Source organism: Thalassophryne amazonica, chromosome 21 (genome assembly GCF_902500255.1).
Source record: "Thalassophryne amazonica chromosome 21, fThaAma1.1, whole genome shotgun sequence".
Lineage (NCBI taxonomy): Eukaryota > Metazoa > Chordata > Actinopteri > Batrachoidiformes > Batrachoididae > Thalassophryne > Thalassophryne amazonica.
The window spans coordinates 22772305-22792034 of NC_047123.1; the positions used below are offsets into that span (position 1 = coordinate 22772305).

At 44.1% G+C, this 19730-nt stretch overlaps 1 protein-coding gene across 1 annotated transcript in view; it reads left to right on the plus strand.

Moving 5' to 3' along the window:
• The window catches only part of armc2 (armadillo repeat containing 2), a 42376-nt gene that overhangs the window by 19272 nt on the left and 3374 nt on the right, over positions 1–19730 (plus strand). The window contains exons 9-12 of the mRNA XM_034161804.1: positions 6714–6928; positions 9746–9888; positions 16360–16459; positions 17597–17924. Coding sequence (XP_034017695.1) covers positions 6714–6928; positions 9746–9888; positions 16360–16459; positions 17597–17924 — 786 coding nt within the window. The remainder of the gene's footprint in view (positions 1–6713; positions 6929–9745; positions 9889–16359; positions 16460–17596; positions 17925–19730) is intronic.

Genomic DNA, 19730 nt, shown 5'->3' on the forward strand with positions numbered 1-19730 from the left:
GAGGAACAGTTCACTGACCTCGACTTTGCAGACGATGGTATGATCCTTGTTGAGTCAGTGTGGTAATTGTTGTGATTTCTGAACAGTTACTAGTATTTATTCTATCAGGTGGATATTGTGTGTGAATTAACAGCATGCAGGCACTTGACATTTATAATAACATGCATATCAGGGGTTTCATTAAGGAAGGAAGTTGGAAAGGAAAAAAGTCATGGGTGCATTCGCGGGGGAGAGTGCGAGATGGGGTTTTGAATTTTGACTTTGAATGTCTGTAGATAGCATTTGGTGCCTTTTCAGAACCAAAATAATGAATATTTCATATTTCACTTATAACATGCAGATCCTCCCTGGATTTGCTGTGGCGACCCCGAGTGCAAACAAGGGAGCAGCCGAAGGGACTTACTTTTACTTACACTCAACAAAAATATAAACGCAACACTTTTGGTTTTGCTCCCATTTTGTATGAGATGAACTCAAAGATCTAAAACTTTTTCCACATACACAATATCACCATTTCCCTCAAACATTGTTCACAAACCAGTCTAAATTTGTGATAGTGAGCACTTCTCCTTTGCTGAGATAATCCATCCCACCTCACAGGTGTGCCATATCAAGATGCTGATTAGACACCATGATTAGTGCACAGGTGTGCCTTAGACTGTCCACAATAAAAGGCCACTCTGAAAGGTGCAGTTTTGTTTTATTGGGGGGGGGGGGGGGGGATACCAGTCAGTATCTGGTGTGACCACCATTTGCTTCATGCTGTGCAACACATCTCCTTCGCATAGAGTTGATCAGGTTGTCAATTGTGGCCTGTGGAATGTTGGTCCACTCCTCTTGGCTGTGCGAAGTTGCTGGATATTGGCAGGAACTGGTACACGCTGTTGTATACGCCGGTCCAGAGCATCCCAAACATGCTCAGTGGGTGACATGTCCGGTGAGTATGCCGGCCATGCAAGAACTGGGACATTTTCAGCTTCCAAGAATTGTGTACAGATCCTTGCAACATGGGGCCGTGCATTATCCTGCTGCAACATGAGGTGATGTTCTTGGATGTATGGCACAACAATGGGCCTCAGGATCTCGTCACGATATCTCTGTGCATTCAAAATGCCATCAATAAAATGCACCTGTGTTCTTCGTCCATAACAGACGCCTGCCCATACCATAACCCCACCGCCACCATGGGCCACTCGATCCACAACATTGACATAAGAAAACCGCTCACCCACACGACGCCACACACGCTGTCTGCCATCTGCCCTGGACAGTGTGAACCGGGATTCATCCGTGAAGAGAACAGCTCTCCAACGTGCCAAACGCCAGCGAATGTGAGCATTTGCCCACTTGGTTACGACGACGAACTGGAGTCAGGTCGAGACCCCGATGAGGACGACGAGCATGCAGATGAGCTTCCCTGAGACGGTTTCTGACAGTTTGTGCAGAAATTCTTTGGCTATGCAAACCGATTGTTTCAGCAGCTGTCCGAGTGGCTGGTCTCAGACGATCTTGAAGGTGAACATGCTGGATGTGGAGGTCCTGGGCTGGTGTGGTTACACGTGGTCTGCGGTTGTGAGGCTGGCTGGATGTACTGCCAAATTCTTTGAAACGCCTTTGGAGATGGTTTATGGTAGAGAAATGAACATTCAATACATGAGCAAGAGCTCTGGTTGTCATTCCTGCTGTCAGCATGCCAATTGCACGCTCCCTCAAATCTTGCGACATCTGTGGCATTGTGCTGTGTAATAAAACTGCACCTTTCAGAGTGGCCTTTTATTGTGGGCAGTCTAAAGCACACCTGTGCACTAATCATGGTGTCTAATCAGCATCTTGATATGGCACACCTATGAGGTGGGATGGATTATCTCAGCAAAGGAGAAGTGCTCACTATCACAGATTTAGACTGGTTTGTGAACAATATTTGAGGGAAATGGTGATATTGTTTATGTGGAAAAAGTTTTAGATCTTTGAGTTCATCTCATACAAAATGGGAGCAAAACCAAAAGTGTTGCATTTATATTTTTGTTGAGTGTATAAACTGCAGTGTAATAATATTGTATTTTTAATATTAATGACAAACTAAGGATGTAATTTTTACTGTTTTTACCGAAATCCCACCCCCACCTCAATCACAATTTTTCTTGTCCTGCTCCTGGAAATCTGCAGTCACATTTATTTCTTCAGGTAGTACAAATGAAATGGTTTTAAACATATTTCTGGACAGTTTGAATAGGAAACATTTATTTATGATCAAACCTAAATCTTAGGGGAATGATTGGTAAACGGCTTTGACTCACTCAGGAAGGGCACAAACAAATCTGAGGGAGGAATCTCAGCGCACTTTATTTCATCAGTATTGACTGAGTGAATCTCAAACCCATTCAGTGGTTTGCATTTGAAAACATCATTGAAGAATTGTGGAAAACATCTGCATGAAATACTTAAAAACACGCAGATCAAGAAGGAAACAGAGTTCACCTTCTTAAGGTTTGAATGCATCCATCCATCCATCCATTTTCTTCCACTTTATCCGGAGTCGGGTCGCGGGGGCAGCAGCTCAAGCAATGATGCCCAGACCTCCCGATCCACACACACCTCCCCCAGCTCCTCCGGGGGAACTCCAAGGCGTTCCCAAGCCAGCCAAGAGATGTAGTCCCTCCAGCGTGTCCTGGGTCTTCCCCGGGGCCTCCTCCCAATGAGACGTGCCCGGAACACCTCTCCAGCGAGGCGTCCAGGGGCATCCGGAAAAGATGCCCAAGCTACCTCAACTGACTCCTTTCGATGTGGAGGAGCAGCAACTCATCTCCGAGCTCCTTCCGAGTGACCGAGCTCCTCACCCTATCTCTAAGGGAGCGCCCAGCCACCCTGCGAAGGAAAGTCATCTCGGCCGCTTGTGCTCACGATCTTGTTCTTTCGGTCATGAGCCAAATCTCATGACCATAGGTGAGGATCAGAACGTAGATCGATCGGTAAATCGAGAGCTTTGCCCCCCTACTCAGCTCTCTCTTCACCATGACGGTCCGATACAGCGACCGCATCACTGCAGATGCTGCACCGATCCGTCTATCGATCTCACGCTCCATGCGTCCCTCACTCGTGAACAAGACCCTGAGATACTTAAACTCCTCCACTTGAGGCAAGGACACTCCACCGTCCTGAAGAGGGCAAAGCACCTTTTTCCGGTCGAGAACCATGGCCTCGGATTTGGAGGTGCTGATTTTCATCCCGAACGCTTCACACTCGGCTGCGAACCGCCCCAATGCACACTGAAGGTCCTGATTTGATGAAGCCAACAGAACCACATCGTCTGCAAACAGCAGAGACGAGATTCTGTGGTTCCCAAACCAGACCCCCTCTACACCCTGGCTGTGCCTAGAAATTCTGTCCATAAAAATAAGGAACAGAACCAGTAACAAAGGGCAGCCCTGGCAGAGGCCAACGTGCACTGGAAACAGGTTTGACTTACTACCGGCAATGCGAACCAAGCTCCTGCTGCGGTCGTACAGGGACCGGATAGGCCTTAGCAAAGGACCCCGGACCCCGTACTCCCGGAGCACCCCCCACATGGTGCCCCGAGTGACACGGTCAAACACCTTCTCCAGATCCACAAAACACATGTGGACTGCTGGGCAAACTCCCATGAACCCTCGAGCACCCGATGGAGCATGTAGAGCTGGTCCAGTGTGCCGCGACCAGGACGAAAACCACACTGCTCCTCCTGAATCCGAGGTTCGACCATCGGTCGAAGTCTCCTCTCCAGTACTCTGGAATAGACCTTACAGGGGAGGCTGAGGAGTGTGATCCCCCTATAGTTTGAACACACCCTCCGGTCCCCCTTCTTAAACAGAGGGACCACCACCCCGGTCTGCCAATCCAGAGGCACTGTCCCCGATCGCCACGCGATGCTGCAGAGGCGTGTCAGCCAAGACAGTCCCACAACATCCAGAGACTTAAGGTACTCAGGATGGATTTCATCCACCCCAGAATGAGTCTGCCTCTGAGTCCCCAGTCTCTGCTTCCTCTTCGGAAGACGTGATGATGGGATTGAGGAGAGCCTCCTTCCACCGCCCGACAACATCCCCAGTCAGGGTCAACAGCTCCCCACCCGCACCGTAGACAGTGCTGGTGGAGAGCTGCTTCGGCCTCCTGAGGCGCCGGACGGTTTGCCAGAATTTCTTCGAGGCCAACCGATAGTCCTCCTCCATGGCCTCCCCGAACTCCTCCCAGACCCGGGTTTTTGCCTCTGTGACCGCATGGGCTGCGGCACGCTTGGCCTGCCAGTACCTGTCAGCTGCCTCCGGGGTCCCACCTACCAACAAAGATAAGTAGGACTCCTTCTTCAGCTTGACGGCATCCCTTACTTCCAGCATCCACCACCGGGTTTGGGGACTGCCACTGCGACAGGCACCAGAGACCTTGCTACGAGCGGCCGCATCAACAATGGAGGTGGAGAACATGGTCCACTCAGACTCCATGTCTCCAACCTCCCTCAGGATCTGGGAGAAGTTCTCCCGGAGGTGGGAGTTGAAGACCTCGCTGACAGAGGGTTCCGCCAGTCGTTCCCAGCAGACGATACGTTTGGGCCTGCCAGGTCTGACCGGCTTCCTCCCCTCCCAGCGGATCCAACTCACCACCAGGTGGTGATCGGTCGACAGCTCTGCCCCTCTCTTCACTCGAGTGTCCGAGATACGTGGCCGAAGGTCAGATGATACGAATACAAAGTCAATCATCGACCTCCGGCTCAGGGTGTTCTGGTGCCACGTGCACTTACGGACACCCTTGTGCTCGCACATGGTGTTCGTGATGGACAAACTGTGACTAGCACAGAAGTCCAACAACTGAACACCACTCGGGTTCAGATCGGGGAGGCCGTGCTTTCCGATCACCCCCCTCCAGGTCTCATTATCTCCGCCCACGTGGGTATTGAAATCCCCCAGGAGAACAATGGAGTCCCCAGTCGGAGCACTATCTGGTACCCCTCCCGGGGACTCCAAGAAGGTCGTGTACTCTGCACTGCTGCTCGGCCCATAGTAAAAAATCAAGGACCGAGACGTCGCCCGGTATGGCAGAGCAGGGGCCCCACACTGGAGTTAGGCCTGGGGTTGGGACTCGCACGCGAGCGCCTGGTGGTCGGGCCTTAGCCCATGGGGCCCGGCCAGGCTCAGCCCAAAAGAGTGACGTGGGCCCGCCCTCCTGTGGGTTCACCACCTGCAGAGGGGGCCACGGGGGTTGGGCGCAAAGAGGATTGGGTGGCGGTCGAGGGCGGGTGGCCCAGCGGCCCGGTCCATGCTCATAGCCCCTGGCTGTTGGAACGTGGAATGTCACCTCGCTGGGGGGGGAAGGAGCCTGAGCTTGTGCGGGAGGTTGAGAGCTACCGACTAGAGATATTCGGGCTCACCTCCACGCACAGCTTGGGCTCTGGTACCCAACTCCTGGAGAGGGGCTGGATGCTTCATTTTTCTGGTTTGAATGCAATAAAATAAAATAAAAATTACAATCTAATGACTGAACGTTCAGAAACTACAAGTGTTGGATAACTTATTCTTGTTCAAAACCAAAAAATCCACACAACCTGAACGCTCCCGTGCAAAAAGCTTTATTAGGTACAAATAGTAGTGACGTTTCAGGCTCAGCCCTTCTTCAGGTTGTGCGGATTTTTTGGTTTTGATCTGTCTTTTTTGATCCGGCACGGCTTTTTTATACATCCTGGATGTGCGTGTCTGCTCTGATTAACTTATTCTTGTTAACAATTAAATCACATCATTTTAAAGCTGCACTTTGCCTGAAAAATAATTCAGACGTCTCGTCTGCTAGTTTTGTCTTTGGGTGATTCTTAGACTACGGGCACTTATTATGTCCTTTGATCATATTGTATGAAAAACAGAAAAAAAAGGGAAATTTCACACTTTTATAGTTATCTTTACAATGAAAGTGTGTTAAGAAATTTGTTCTAGTAGCCTATGATGACTTTTTCACCTTTTTTCAGCATCATTATATGCAAATATTGCCATTTTGTGCTTGTCCCACACCCAGACTTTTGATCTTCAATGATAAAAATGAAGGGTAAAGAAACATTTTTTCTAATGTTTTAAAATATCTCTGAATAAAATATCAGTAAAATAATCAAAACATAATTGGGGTATTCAATGTCATACAACTGTTGTGATTTCTTTAAACAAAATGTAGTTGTCCCACACTATTGCCGTAATTTCCACCACACACACATGTCCCTTTAAACAGTTTGTATGAAAGATTGTTTGGGTAGTTTCTATGGAGATAAACAGTGACATCAGAGCACATGTATATAGCACCAAATCACAACAAACAGTTGCCCCAAGGCGCTTTATATTGTAAGGCAATGGTGTGGTGGAAATTACATTTACAAGGCCAATAGTGCCAGTAGTTAAAGAATCACCCCTCTATGTGCGTTGCTGCAGAAAGGCAGAAAAAATGTCACATTTTGTGATGGCAACAGCAATCAGTAGCTCTTGAAACCACTGCATATTTGTACATTTAGGACAAATTTTGTTACCCCATCATGAAATAATCATGTCCCCACAAAGAAAATATTTCATCCTCTGCTTCAGCTGTCAAATCCCACAGTGCATTATTGTAGTGTGTGTGTGTGTACCAAATGCATCCTTACTAATGACAGAACAAACCATATTTAGAGTATATTGACAGTGAATTTGTCTTCGTGTCACTTCATCTAGGCTCTCTGCTGGCCGTGCTGTGTAATGAGGATGTGTCTGCCTCTGGCGAGGCGTTACTGTACTGTGTTGGCACTTTGAAATTTCTCTCTGGAAACACTGCAATCCTCCAACATATCCTGGACAACAACTGCATCGGTGTGGCTCAGCAGCTCCTCCAGAAGCTCAGCAGAGTCAAAGACACCCACACCCCTGTGGCAGGACACATTCTTGTGCAGGTCGGTTACAGACACCTGTGGTGACAAGTGTTCACGCACTCACTTGATAAGGAATAAAACATTCTCAGAATTAAAATGCAATATTTATAAGGTTCATATTGTGATTGTACTGATATTTAATCTGTGGTAAATATTCTGGCTTAGGCTATGGCACTTTAGTCCACAACACACTTTGCATCACTCCACTGACAATAATTACACCTAACCACATTAAAGCTACAATGTGTAGGATTTAGGTGGCACTAATTAGCAAAAATGGAATATAGCACTCACAGCTGTTTGTTACTAACACTGAATTGATGTGTTTCCATGAGCTTAGAATGAGCGCTTCATGTCTACATGGGAGTGGGCCTCCTCATGGATGCTGGCATGTTGCACCGCCATGTTGATACAGTAGCCCAAAAGGGACATACATACTCAATCTGTGGCATTTTGCATCACATCTGGGAGACTGATGAAAGAAACAAGAGGAATCACTTGTTGTGCCCCATAAACAGTCTACTGTTTGCTAGTGTAGGCTAACAAGTTTGAGAACCCAAATTTTTTTTAGTTTATGGAAGCTCATACATGTTGCTTATCACAAGAGAAGGCAAGGCAGCATAAATGCCCATCGCCAGAGAAGTGAAAATGTGAAGGGAAGTAAAATCGTGACTGGTGACGGCATAATGCAGTCTGCAACTTCACCACAAGATGACACTAAATCGTACACTGTAACTTTACAGTGCCCTTGTCCACTGTTCGCTCAGTTTAGATGAGCGGTCAGCTCTAGGAAGAGTCCTGGTGGATCTGAACTTCTTCCATTTACAGATGATGAAGGCCACTTTGCCCATTGGGACTTTCAAAGCAGCAGAAATGTTTCTGTACCCTTCCCCAGATTTGTGCCTCCAGACAATCCTTTTTCAGAGGTCTACAGAGAATTCCTTTGACTTCATGCTTGGTTCGTGCTTTGACATGCACTGTCAACTGTGGGACCTTGTATGTAGACAGGTGTATGTCTTTCCAAATCATGTCCAATCAACTGAATTTACCCCAAGTGGACTCCAATTAAGCCGTAGAAACATCTCAAGGATGATCAGTGGAAATAGGATGCACCTGAGCTCAATTTTGAGGTTCATGGCAAAGCCTGTGAATACATACGAGGTCTATTAGAAAAGTATCCTACCTTTTTATTTTTTAAAAAAACTATATGGATTTGATTCATATGTTTTTACATCAGCCAAGCTTGCACCTTCGTGCGCATGCGTGAGTTTTTCCACGCCTGGCGGTGACGTCATTCGCCTGTGAGCACGCCTTGTGGGAGGAGTGGTCCAGCCCCCTCGTTGGATTTTCATTGTCGGAGAAGTTGCTGAGAGACTGGCGCTGTGCTTCATCAAAATTTTTTCCAAAACTGTGAGGCACATCCGAGTGGATACCATTCAACAAATTAAGCTGTTTTTCGGTGAAAATTTTAACAGCTGATGAGAGATTTTGGATTGTTTCTATCGCTGTAAGGACTTCCCACGGAGCGGGACATCGCGCAGCGTTCAGAGGCGACGCCGTCATCCTGTTTCAAGCTGAAAACCTCCAAATTTAAGCCTCTGTTGACCCAGGAGGTCGTGAGAGAACAGAGAACTTTCAGAAGAGGTCGGAATCAGCAGTTTATCCGGACATTCCACTGTTAAAGGAGATTTTTTTAATGAAAGACGTGCGGACGGATTGGCGCTTCGGGTTGCAGCCGGCGCAGCGCGCCCACCACAGGAAAAACACCTCCGTTGGAAGCCTTAAGGACAAGTTGGAACATGCCCTGCTGTTAAACAATTTCTCAGATACTCACTCAACTGAAAGCCACCAAAAGCCGCCTGGATCCAACGGAGGTGTTTTTCCTGTGGCGGGTGCGCTGCGCCGGCTGCGAGCTAACGCGCCAATCCGTCCGCACGTCTTTCATTAAAAAAATCTCCTTTAACAGTGGAATGTCCGGATAAACTGCTGATTCCGACCTCTTCTGAAAGTTCTCTGTTCTCTCACAACGTCCTGGGTCAACAGAGGCTTAAATTTGGAGGTTTTCAGCTTGAAACAGGATGACGACGTCGCCTCGGAGCACTGCGCGACATCCCGCTCCGTGGGAAGTCCTTACAGCGATAGAAACAATCCAAAATCTCTCATCAGCCGTTAAAATTTTCACCGAAAACCAGCTTAATTTGTCGAATGGTGTCCACTCGGATGTGCCTCACAGTTTTGGAAAAAATGTTGATGAAGCACAGCGCCAGTCTCTCAGCAACTTCTCAGACAAAGGAATTCCGACGAGGGAGCTGGACCACTCCTCCCACAAGGCGTGCTCACAGGCGAATGACGTCACCGACAGGCGTGAAAAAACTCTTGCATGCCCAGGAGGGTTCAAGCTTGGCTGACGTAATCACACGTGATTCAAATCCATATGGTTTTTTAAAAAAATAATAAGGTCGGATACTTTTCTAATAGACCTCGTATGTACATCTGATTCCTTACGATTTTTTTGTTTGTTTTAAAAAAAAAATTGCAAAAATCTTAAAAAAAAAAACCCCCCAACAAACAAAAAACTAAACTTTTCACATTGTCATTATGGGGTGTTGTGTGTAGAATTGAGGAAAAAAATAATTTCATCCATTTTGGAGTAAGGCTGTAACGTAAGAAAATGTGGAAAAAGTGAAGCGCTGTGAATAGTTTCCAGATACACTGCAAGACAGCCCAAACACTTTGATGGGACACAATCAAACCATAACTTTACATGTGTTTTAGTGCAACTGAGTGTTGAAAGTGAGCCCTCTCTGTCTCCACCTATGTGACCTCTGACCCCTGTAGCTCACAGCAACTCTGAGGAACCTTGCCGAACACCCCAGGTCCAGGCCGCTCTTTGTCTCCTGTATATTACCAGAGCTCTGCGTGGTGCTGCGTCAACATGGCAGTGACCAAGACATCTGCATGAACATTTCCAGAATATACAGGTAACTCTCATAACATTCTATAACTTAATCATTTGGAAAATGACCTTGATCTCTTCTTTCTGCTTTGTGTCCTTTCTAATCCTTTCATTAATTTAATGAATGCATAGTGAGGAATCTTCACACCTGCCATTGAAGGCAACATGTGTTATTCCAATGTCAGAGCAATCAGTATACTTTCAGATTTTCTGTGTGCAGAACTGTTCCCTTGGCAGAACTCTCACTTCTCAAGTGTACAACAAATAGCAATAGTTGATTTGAGATAAACATGATGACTTTGTCCAAAGTCTATTTTGAAATAGGTAACAAACACTGAATTATAATCAATGAAAAATTCTTTGATCAATATGGTTCCTGTAAATCTATGGGGTCATTGTATTACTGGAAGTCCTACATAGGCCCATCAGGATGTTGCTTATCCCTGGATACCACAACACTGGAGATCACCTGTCCTGCATGTTTTTCATCTCTCCCTGCTCCACCCACTGTTAAATAACTAAGTCAGGTGTGCTCAGCAAATCAAGAGCAAGGAAACACAAGGCTGGACTAATCAGCTTCGGTTGCAGGAGGTATGCAGGGCAGGTGATCTCTAGGAGCAGGCTCGGTGACCCCTGTCACTGCAAAGGTACACAAAACTGATTTTCCACAAGATCTTTTATAAAGCACATTGTTTTTACTCATTATATGATAAGAATGTGCTAAATGTCTAACATACTGTATGCACGCGTCTGAATCTGATCAACAAACAGTCGTTTGGAGTGATGCTGGAGCCAGACTGTCACTTTGTTGAGCCGTCAACCCTCAAATGTATTTACAGTCCAGCGACATGGAGACAAACACGAGCTACGCTTTTTCGGAACCACACAGCTCACCCCCGATAAACATTCAACTTCAGACTAAATGTGGTTAAAACTGGTGCCAGTTGTAGATGTTCTGAAGAAGTACATGAGGCAGTGAGTCCATCTGTCTAAGAGACCCTCCTGGAGCAGCTGACCATTTATAGCCAGCTGATCTCAGTATGTGGCGCAACATGCACGATGTTCTTTGTGTTTAACCTTTCCTCTGCTGGCTCAAGCATCTGGTTTCTCTTCAAAGTTAAATTGTGAAGAGTTGCATCAAGCATTTAAAGCATAACGTCATAAAGATTTGTCCGATACAGAAACTCTAAAGCCAGTTTCATTTAGCTTAAATAATTTTTTTCTCTAGTTCAGCAAATTCAAAGATTCGAGCCCATGCCTGTTTACTAACCCCCATTACTTAGTGGATGCTGTTCATCTAATTAGCTAACAGCTAATCAGCAAACCTAACTTCTTTTTTAACATATTATATTTTCAGCTAACTTTGAAAACCACTTGCAGTTCCAGTTCCATTAACTTTTAAGTCAGCAAATTGTTTTTGAATAAAGTTTAACGTAAAGAAATATTTGTGAACCCTAAATATACAAGTAACGCAATGCTAATGCCCTCGGCCGTATGAGCATAAAAACAGGAAACATAAAGTGGCCTTTTGACCTCTTAAAATAGGTCAAGGTTAGACATCTTTTAACTTGTCCAAAGTCTGTGTCTCAAGAATGTTTGAAGACCCTGACAGTAATAGGACTGGACTCATCAATCAATCAATCAATTTTTTTATATAGCGCCAAATCACAACAAACAGTTGCCCCAAGTCGTTTTATATTGTAAGGCAAGGCCATACAATAATTATGTAAAACCCCAACGGTCAAAACGACCCCCTGTGAGCAAGCACTTGGCTACAGTGGGAAGGAAAAACTCCCTTTTAACAGGAAGAAACCTCCAACAGAACCAGGCTCAGGGAGGGGCAGTCTTCTGCTGGGACTGGTTGGGGCTGAGGGAGAGAACCAGGAAAAAGACATGCTGTGGAGGGGAGCAGAGATCGATCACTAATGATTAAATGCAGAGTGGTGCATACAGAGCAAAAAGAGAAAGAAACAGTGCATCATGGGAACCCCCCAGCAGTCTAAGTCTATAGCAGCATAACTAAGGGATGGTTCAGGGTCACCTGATCCAGCCCTAACTATAAACTTTAGCAAAAAGGAAAGTTTTAAGCCTAATCTTAAAAGTAGAGAGGGTGTCTGTCTCCCTGATCTGAATTGGGAGGTGGTTCCACAGGAGAGGAGCCTGAAAGCTGAAGGCTCTGCCTCCCATTCTACTCTTACAAACCCTAGGAACTACAAGTAAGCCTGCAGTCTGAGAGCGAAGCGCTCTATTGGGGTGATATGGTACTATGAGGTCCCTAAGATAAGAAGGGACCTGATTATTCAAAACCTTATAAGTAAGAAGAAGAATTTTAAATTCTATTCTAGAATTAACAGGAAGCCAATGAAGAGAGGCCAATATGGGTGAGATATGCTCTCTCCTTCTAGTCCCCGTCAGTACTCTAGCTGCAGCATTTTGAATTAACTGAAGGCTTTTTAGGGAACTTTTAGGACAACCTGATAATAATGAATTACAATAGTCCAGCCTAGAGGAAATAAATGCATGAATTAGTTTTTCAGCATCACTCTGAGACAAGACCTTTCTGATTTTAGAGATATTGCGTAAATGCAAAAAAGCAGTCCTACATATTTGTTTAATATGCGCTTTGAATGACATATCCTGATCAAAATGACTCCAAGATTTCTCACAGTATTACTATAGGTCAGGGTAATGCCATCCAGAGTAAGGATCTGGTTAGACACCATGTTTCTAAGATTTGTGGGGCCAAGTACAATAACTTCAGTTTTATCTGAGTTTAAAAGCAGGAAATTAGAGGTCATCCATGTCTTTATGTCTGTAAGACAATCCTGCAGTTTAGCTAATTGGTGTGTGTCCTCTGGCTTCATGGATAGATAAAGCTGGGTATCATCTGCGTAACAATGAAAATTTAAGCAATACCGTCTAATAATACTGCCTAAGGGAAGCATGTATAAAGTGAATAAAATTGGTCCTAGCACAGAACCTTGTGGAACTCCATAATTAACTTTAGTCTGTGAAGAAGATTCCCCATTTACATGAACAAATTGTAATCTATTAGACAAATATGATTCAAACCACCGCAGTGCAGTGCCTTTAATACCTATGGCATGCTCTAATCTCTGTAATAAAATTTTATGGTCAACAGTATCAAAAGCAGCACTGAGGTCTAACAGAACAAGCACAGAGATGAGTCCACTGTCCGAGGCCATAAGAAGATCATTTGTAACCTTCACTAATGCTGTTTCTGTACTATGATGAATTCTAAAACCTGACTGAAACTCTTCAAATAGACCATTCCTCTGCAGATGATCAGTTAGCTGTTTTACAACTACCCTTTCAAGAATGTTTGAGAGAAAAGGAAGGTTGGAGATTGGCCTATAATTAGCTAAGATAGCTGGGTCAAGTGATGGCTTTTTAAGTAATGGTTTAATTACTGCCACCTTAAAAGCCTGTGGTACATAGCCAACTAACAAAGATAGATTGATCATATTTAAGATCGAAGCATTAAATAATGGTAGGGCTTCCTTGAGCAGCCTGGTAGGAATGGGGTCTAATAAACATGTTGATGGTTTGGATGAAGTAACTAATGAAAATAACTCAGACAGAACAATCGGAGAGAAAGAGTCTAACCAAATACCGGCATCACTGAAAGCAGCCAAAGATAACGATGCGTCTTTGGGATGGTTATGAGTAATTTTTTCTCTAATAGTTAAAATTTTGTTAGCAAAGAAAGTCATGAAGTCATTACTAGTTAAAGTTAATGGAATACTCAGCTCAATAGAGCTCTGACTCTTTGTCAGCCTGGCTACAGTGCTGAAAAGAAACCTGGGGTTGTTCTTATTTTCTTCAATTAGTGATGAGTAGAAAGACTCTTTTTCCAGGCTAAGTGAAGATCTTCTAAATTAGTGAGACGCCATTTCCTCTCCAACTTACGGGTTATCTGCTTTAAGCTACGAGTTTGTGAGTTATACCACGGAGTCAGGCACTTCTGATTTAAAGCTCTCTTTTTTAGAGGAGCTACAGCATCCAAAGTTGTCTTCAATGAGGATGTAAAACTATTGACGAGATACTCTATCTCACTTACAGAGTTTAGGTAGCTACTCTGCACTGTGTTGGTATATGGCATTAGAGAACATAAAGAAGGAATCATATCCTTAAACCTAGTTCAGCGCTTTCTGAAAGACTTCTAGTGTAATGAAACTTATTCCCCACTGCTGGGTAGTCCATCAGAGTAAATGTAAATGTTATTAAGAAATGATCAGACAGAAGGGAGTTTTCAGGGAATACTGTTAAGTCTTCTATTTCCATACCATAAGTCAGAACAAGATCTAAGATATGATTAAAGTGGTGGGTGGACTCATTTACTTTTTGAGCAAAGCCAATAGAGTCTAATAATAGATTAAATGCAGTGTTGAGGCTGTCATTCTCAGCATCTGTGTGGATGTTAAAATCGCTCCCACTATAATTATCTTATCTGAGCTAAGCACTAAGTCAGACAAAAGGTTTGAAAATTCACAGAGAAACTCACAGTAACGACCAGGTGGATGATAGATAATAACAAATAAAACTGGTTTTTGGGACTTCCAATTTGGATGGACAAGACTAAGAGTCAAGCTTTCAAATGAATTAAAGCTCTGTCTGGGTTTTTGATTAATTAATAAGCTGGAATGGAAGATTGCTGCTAATCCTCCGCCTCGGCCCGTGCTACAAGCGTTCTGACAGTTAGTGTGACTCGGGGGTGTTGACTCATTTAAACTAACATATTCATCCTGCTGTAACCAGGTTTCTGTAAGGCAGAATAAATCAATATGTTGATCAATTATTATATCATTTACCAACAGGGACTTAGAAGAGAGAGACCTAATGTTTAATAGACCACATTTAACTGTTTTAGTCTGTGGTGCAGTTGAAGGTGCTATATTATTTTTTCTTTTTGAATTTTTATGCTTAAATAGATTTTTGCTGGTTATTGGTAGTCTGGGAGCAGGCACCGTCTCTACGGGGATGGGGTAATGAGGGGATGGCAGGGGGAGAGAAGCTGCAGAGAGGTGTGTAAGACTACAACTCTGCTTCCTGGTCCCAACCCTGGATAGTCACGGTTTGGAGGATTTAAGAAAATTGGCCAGATTTCTAGAAATGAGAGCTGCTCCATCCAAAGTGGGATGGATGCCGTCTCTCCTAACAAGACCAGGTTTTCCCCAGAAGCTTTGCCAATTATCTATGAAGCCCACCTCATTTTTTGGACACCACTCAGACAGACAGCAATTCAAGGAGAACATGCGGCTAAACATGTCACTCCCGGTCCGATTGGGGAGGGGCCCAGAGAAAACTACAGAGTCCGACATTGTTTTTGCAAAGTTACACACCGATTCAATGTTAATTTTAGTGACCTCCGATTGGCGTAACCGGGTGTCATTACTGCCGACGTGAATTACAATCTTACCAAATTTACGCTTAGCCTTAGCCAGCAGTTTCAAATTTCCTTCAATGTCGCCTGCTCTGGCCCCCAGAAGACAATTGACTATGGTTGCTGGTGTCGCTAACTTCACTTTTCTCAAAACAGAGTCGCCAATAACCAGAGTTTGATCCTCGGCGGGTGTGTCGTCGAGTGGGGAAAAACGGTTAGAAATGTGAACAGGTTGGCGGTGTACACGGGGCTTCTGTTTAGAACTACGCTTCCTCCTCACAGTCACCCAGTCGGCCTGCTTTCCCGGCTGCTCGGGATGTGCCAGGGGGTAACTAACGGCGGCTAAGCTACCTTGGTCCGCACCGACTACAGGGGCCTGGCTAGCTGTAGAATCGTCCATCTGTCTGTGCTCATGCTGAGCACAGACAGATGGACGGATAGACACAAGGCCTTCACAATACCTGATGGCTATATTTTGTCCTCAGGTAAAACTCATACATGTTTGTTCCTGTTGGAGCATGGACATTAATCCAGTAATCAAAATCGACACATTGTGCAATAAACATCTTTACCTTGAGGAGATGAAAGAGCAGGAGGCCAAGCCAATGTAAATTCATTAATTAGATCATGAAAATTTTCCATGTGCATTTTTTTCTTAATATTTAATTGATTCCTTTCTATACTGTGAATAAACTTCATGTTGAGTGGAAGATGCTGTTTACCTTGACTTGTTCCTTTAGTCATTTATGGCCATCTTGTTCACCACCTGGTCTCTCTCCATGTTCGTGCTTCAACATATTAGAATTTCAGCCATTATGTTGATTTGTCAGGATGTTCGAACCCCCCCCCAAAACCCAAGTCAATTTACCAAGTATAATGAAAGTTAGCGGTTTGCGGTTAGCAGTAGCTCCAGCTAAATGTTTTAGCGGTTTATCAGTTTAACATTATCACAGTTACCTTTCCATTTATCTGATCTAATTTTAGGTTGACTGTACCCACCAGTGTTGGTTTAATATCTCCGTGTTTATTTAGCGGAGCGGCGGAGGCAGGAAGTGAGCGAAATTGGTATTTCTTGTCTCCTGTCTTCCGCAGTAAACTCTCATGTTATGTGGAGTGTCACCTCGCACTGGTCCAGGCCCCTGGCTGCTGCCAGCTATTTATAGAATTGCTGAGCAAACATCACCAAAAACAGGTGAGTTCCAAGTCCTCTGATAGAGAGATGCAAAGACAAGTCCAGCATTCATGAGAACTTCTCCAAGTATGTTTTACTTTCAGAACTTGTTTATGTACTGTAACCACACATGCTAAGATCATCACCATCTGCACGCAAGATCCAGGAGCTGTGCGTGTTTGTATATTTGCCAAAAAGAGAGGAAGAAGGAAAAATAGGCTCTTAATCATGCTGCCATATGTTCCTCATCAGACAGGGAATGAACACCTAAAAATACATCCAGGACAGTAAGACATCTAAGGAACACCTCGTCTTGGGACATCCCGTCCTATCACAGCAACATTGCTGCAGGTTTATATGAACGAGGAGTATATTCTTTGATCATCTACTCTTCATATTTCACTACAAGGATCCACATTTGATGTACAGGTTGACTTCACCTTTTTCTGGTCTTGCACCTTTTATTTTGTAAGTGCTCAGTAACTTGTAGTTATTCATTGATATGATGTACTATGACTGTCGACTGCTAGATTTTAATGTTATGAATGGATTAATGTTGTTTCACTGCTGCTTCCGTGTCATCAAATTCTTGTAAAAGTTCAAAGACCGGTGTGTGAGGTAGTGGTAGGTAGGATTAACAGATAAATTTACCCGAGCTTCACATTCAGTTCACAATTTGTTAAAGTTGTCATCGTGTCTTGTTCTAGACTACTTCTGTGCTGCACTTTGTGATAACGTGTGGTGATGCCCCCAGTGGTGAACAAAAGAGCAGCACCAATGTGCTGCAGCATAGTAGTAAAAACCTGAATGAGGTCCCTGATTTTTCATGAAATATATATTTGAAGTTATTCTAATTTATCAGGGAGAATGAATGTCTATATTTAACAAAGAATTGTTTTGGATTGCACCATAGTGCATCAGTCCATCATAAAAACTATTGTTCCTGAGTTCATGTATTTAGATACACACCAGATCATTTGGTGGGGGGGTTGATGTACATCCCTCATTGATAGGGTGCACTTTTTATGCAAATATGGCTGCACATGTACATGCTGTATGTGAAGCTGACGAATACAAACCTATGTGGAAAACAAAAAAACTAATTCTGATGACAGATGACAGATTGGACTGCCTTTTCTTTGAATCAATCTCTCACAGGACCTCATTGTGCGTCTTCTTTTTACCCTGGGGAACCTCACCTCCAAAAGCCATGATGTTCGGGAGCTGCTCTTCCAGTGCGAAAACTGTGTAGACACCCTGCTACAGCTGTACAACCACTACCAGCAAAGACGCATACCACACACACTTACACAGAGAGGTCCACAGTCGGCAAGCAAGTCTCCGACCTGTCAGGTTACTCTGCGGGAGGATGAGGACGTGTTGGTGAAGCTGGTCAGGGTGCTGGCAAACATGTGCATCCATCCTGCCGTTGGCCCAGCACTGGCCACTAATGCAGCCTGCGTTCACCTGCTGATGGAAACACTCGGTGAGTGTAATGTACCGCCACTGTGTACTGTGGACATATCATTCAGAATATTATGTCTGTGTGAATGTGGACACATTCCTGTAAAAACAGTAACTCAGCAGCAATGCATGGCAGACACTTCATACTTACACTAAATGTACAAGTAAATATATACTGTGCATATGTCTGGATATGTGCGTCAAGTTAAAAAAAATAGTTTTAATCAATATATATATATATATATATATATATATATATATATATATATACACTTTAGATCATCCATCTGAGCTTCTTGGTTATGGAGCAGTGGTGGGCATAGTTTCACTAATCTGCTAACTACTACTTAGCGAAGCTAACTTTAACACACAGATGCCCAAAGGGATTATGGGTAAACTTAGCCTCCGCTCATACTGATTGGGTGACTAATTCATTCTATGTAAAAACCAAAACAAGTGAATGTAATGCATGTGTTGGTGTTTACACTTAAATGTGCTTTTGTGAAATATATATTTTTTTTTTTATTGGTAAAAAAAAAAAAAAAAATGCATTTGCAAAACCGATTGTGATTCAGGTCGACAACGTGTGATATAACCAGGGTCAAAATGCATAGAACACTGCCATCTACTGGTGCCCGGTTCCCTACAGCAGTGGGCAGGATGCACAAAGACAGAAGCACTGACTTATTGGCTGTGTTTGGGTGTGTGATCGCCTTTGATTCTATCAGAAGAGTTGGTGGTGTTTAAACTCAAAATCGCCTTATTAGTAGCTCAGAGTGTACCAGAGGCAATACTGAAAGTTATCAGTTAGCGGTTAGCTGTAGCTTCCGATAAATTTTTTGGGCAGTTTATCGGTTTAGCATTATAAAAGATAACTTTTCAGTTAGCTGATTAGCAGTTATCGAAGCTTACTTTTTGGTTAGCTGTGCCCACCACTGTTGTCGAGATTTAAAAAAAAAAAACAGGGAGGGGGGGGTGCACCTACCAGGTTTTCCTTGACCTTTGATCAATCTACACCAAAACCTAACCACCTCCAGCTTTTTACCCAAACAATATTCCCCCCATGTTTGGTGAGAATCTGACTGTTTTTGAGTTATCATATCCAGACACAGACAAGACATACGTGCCATCAAAAACAGTAACTTGCTCTTCTCAAAAGTGTTGTTGTCCAAATACTTGTGTACCTGACAGTATTTACAGATTGTCTCCACTAAACAGCCAGCCACTTCCCTTGTGCTGGGAAGAAGAACTGACTTTGATCAGAACAGTCATTTGTTTTTTTGTTCATCTTTTTTTTTCCTCTCGTGTTTTGATACTCAGCACGTCCCTCGTGGGTTTACCTGTTGTTTGTCTGACAGAGCGAACCGCTTCAGCGCTAGCTCAGGATGTTCTCGCACGTCTCACAGCCGACTTGGTTTTGTGTGAAATTCTCCAATGTGGTTTATACGGTTTCAGGACCGATCGAGCTGATGCAAAGGTGGGCGTCAAACTCTCAATTTCTCTGCTGCCTGCCTCCTACATACTGTTCAGAGTCAGAGATCAATCAAGTTAGGAGGGAAAACAAAACAGCAGACTTCATAATATATCACAGGATGGGAACAGACTACAGCTGTGGAATTGGTGTCATGTGTGTGGAAATCAAAAATAATCTATGTAGGATGAAAAACAGGCTCGACTGATAGATGTCCTGTTTTGATCACGACTGTCACTGCCGCTTGCTTTCATGTTGCAGAGGCTTTGGGGGAGGGGCCACACCAAAGTGACATTTCCAGTCAGAACCCGAAACAAAATTCTACATGACACAGGCGCCGGTCGAGAGTGCAACCAC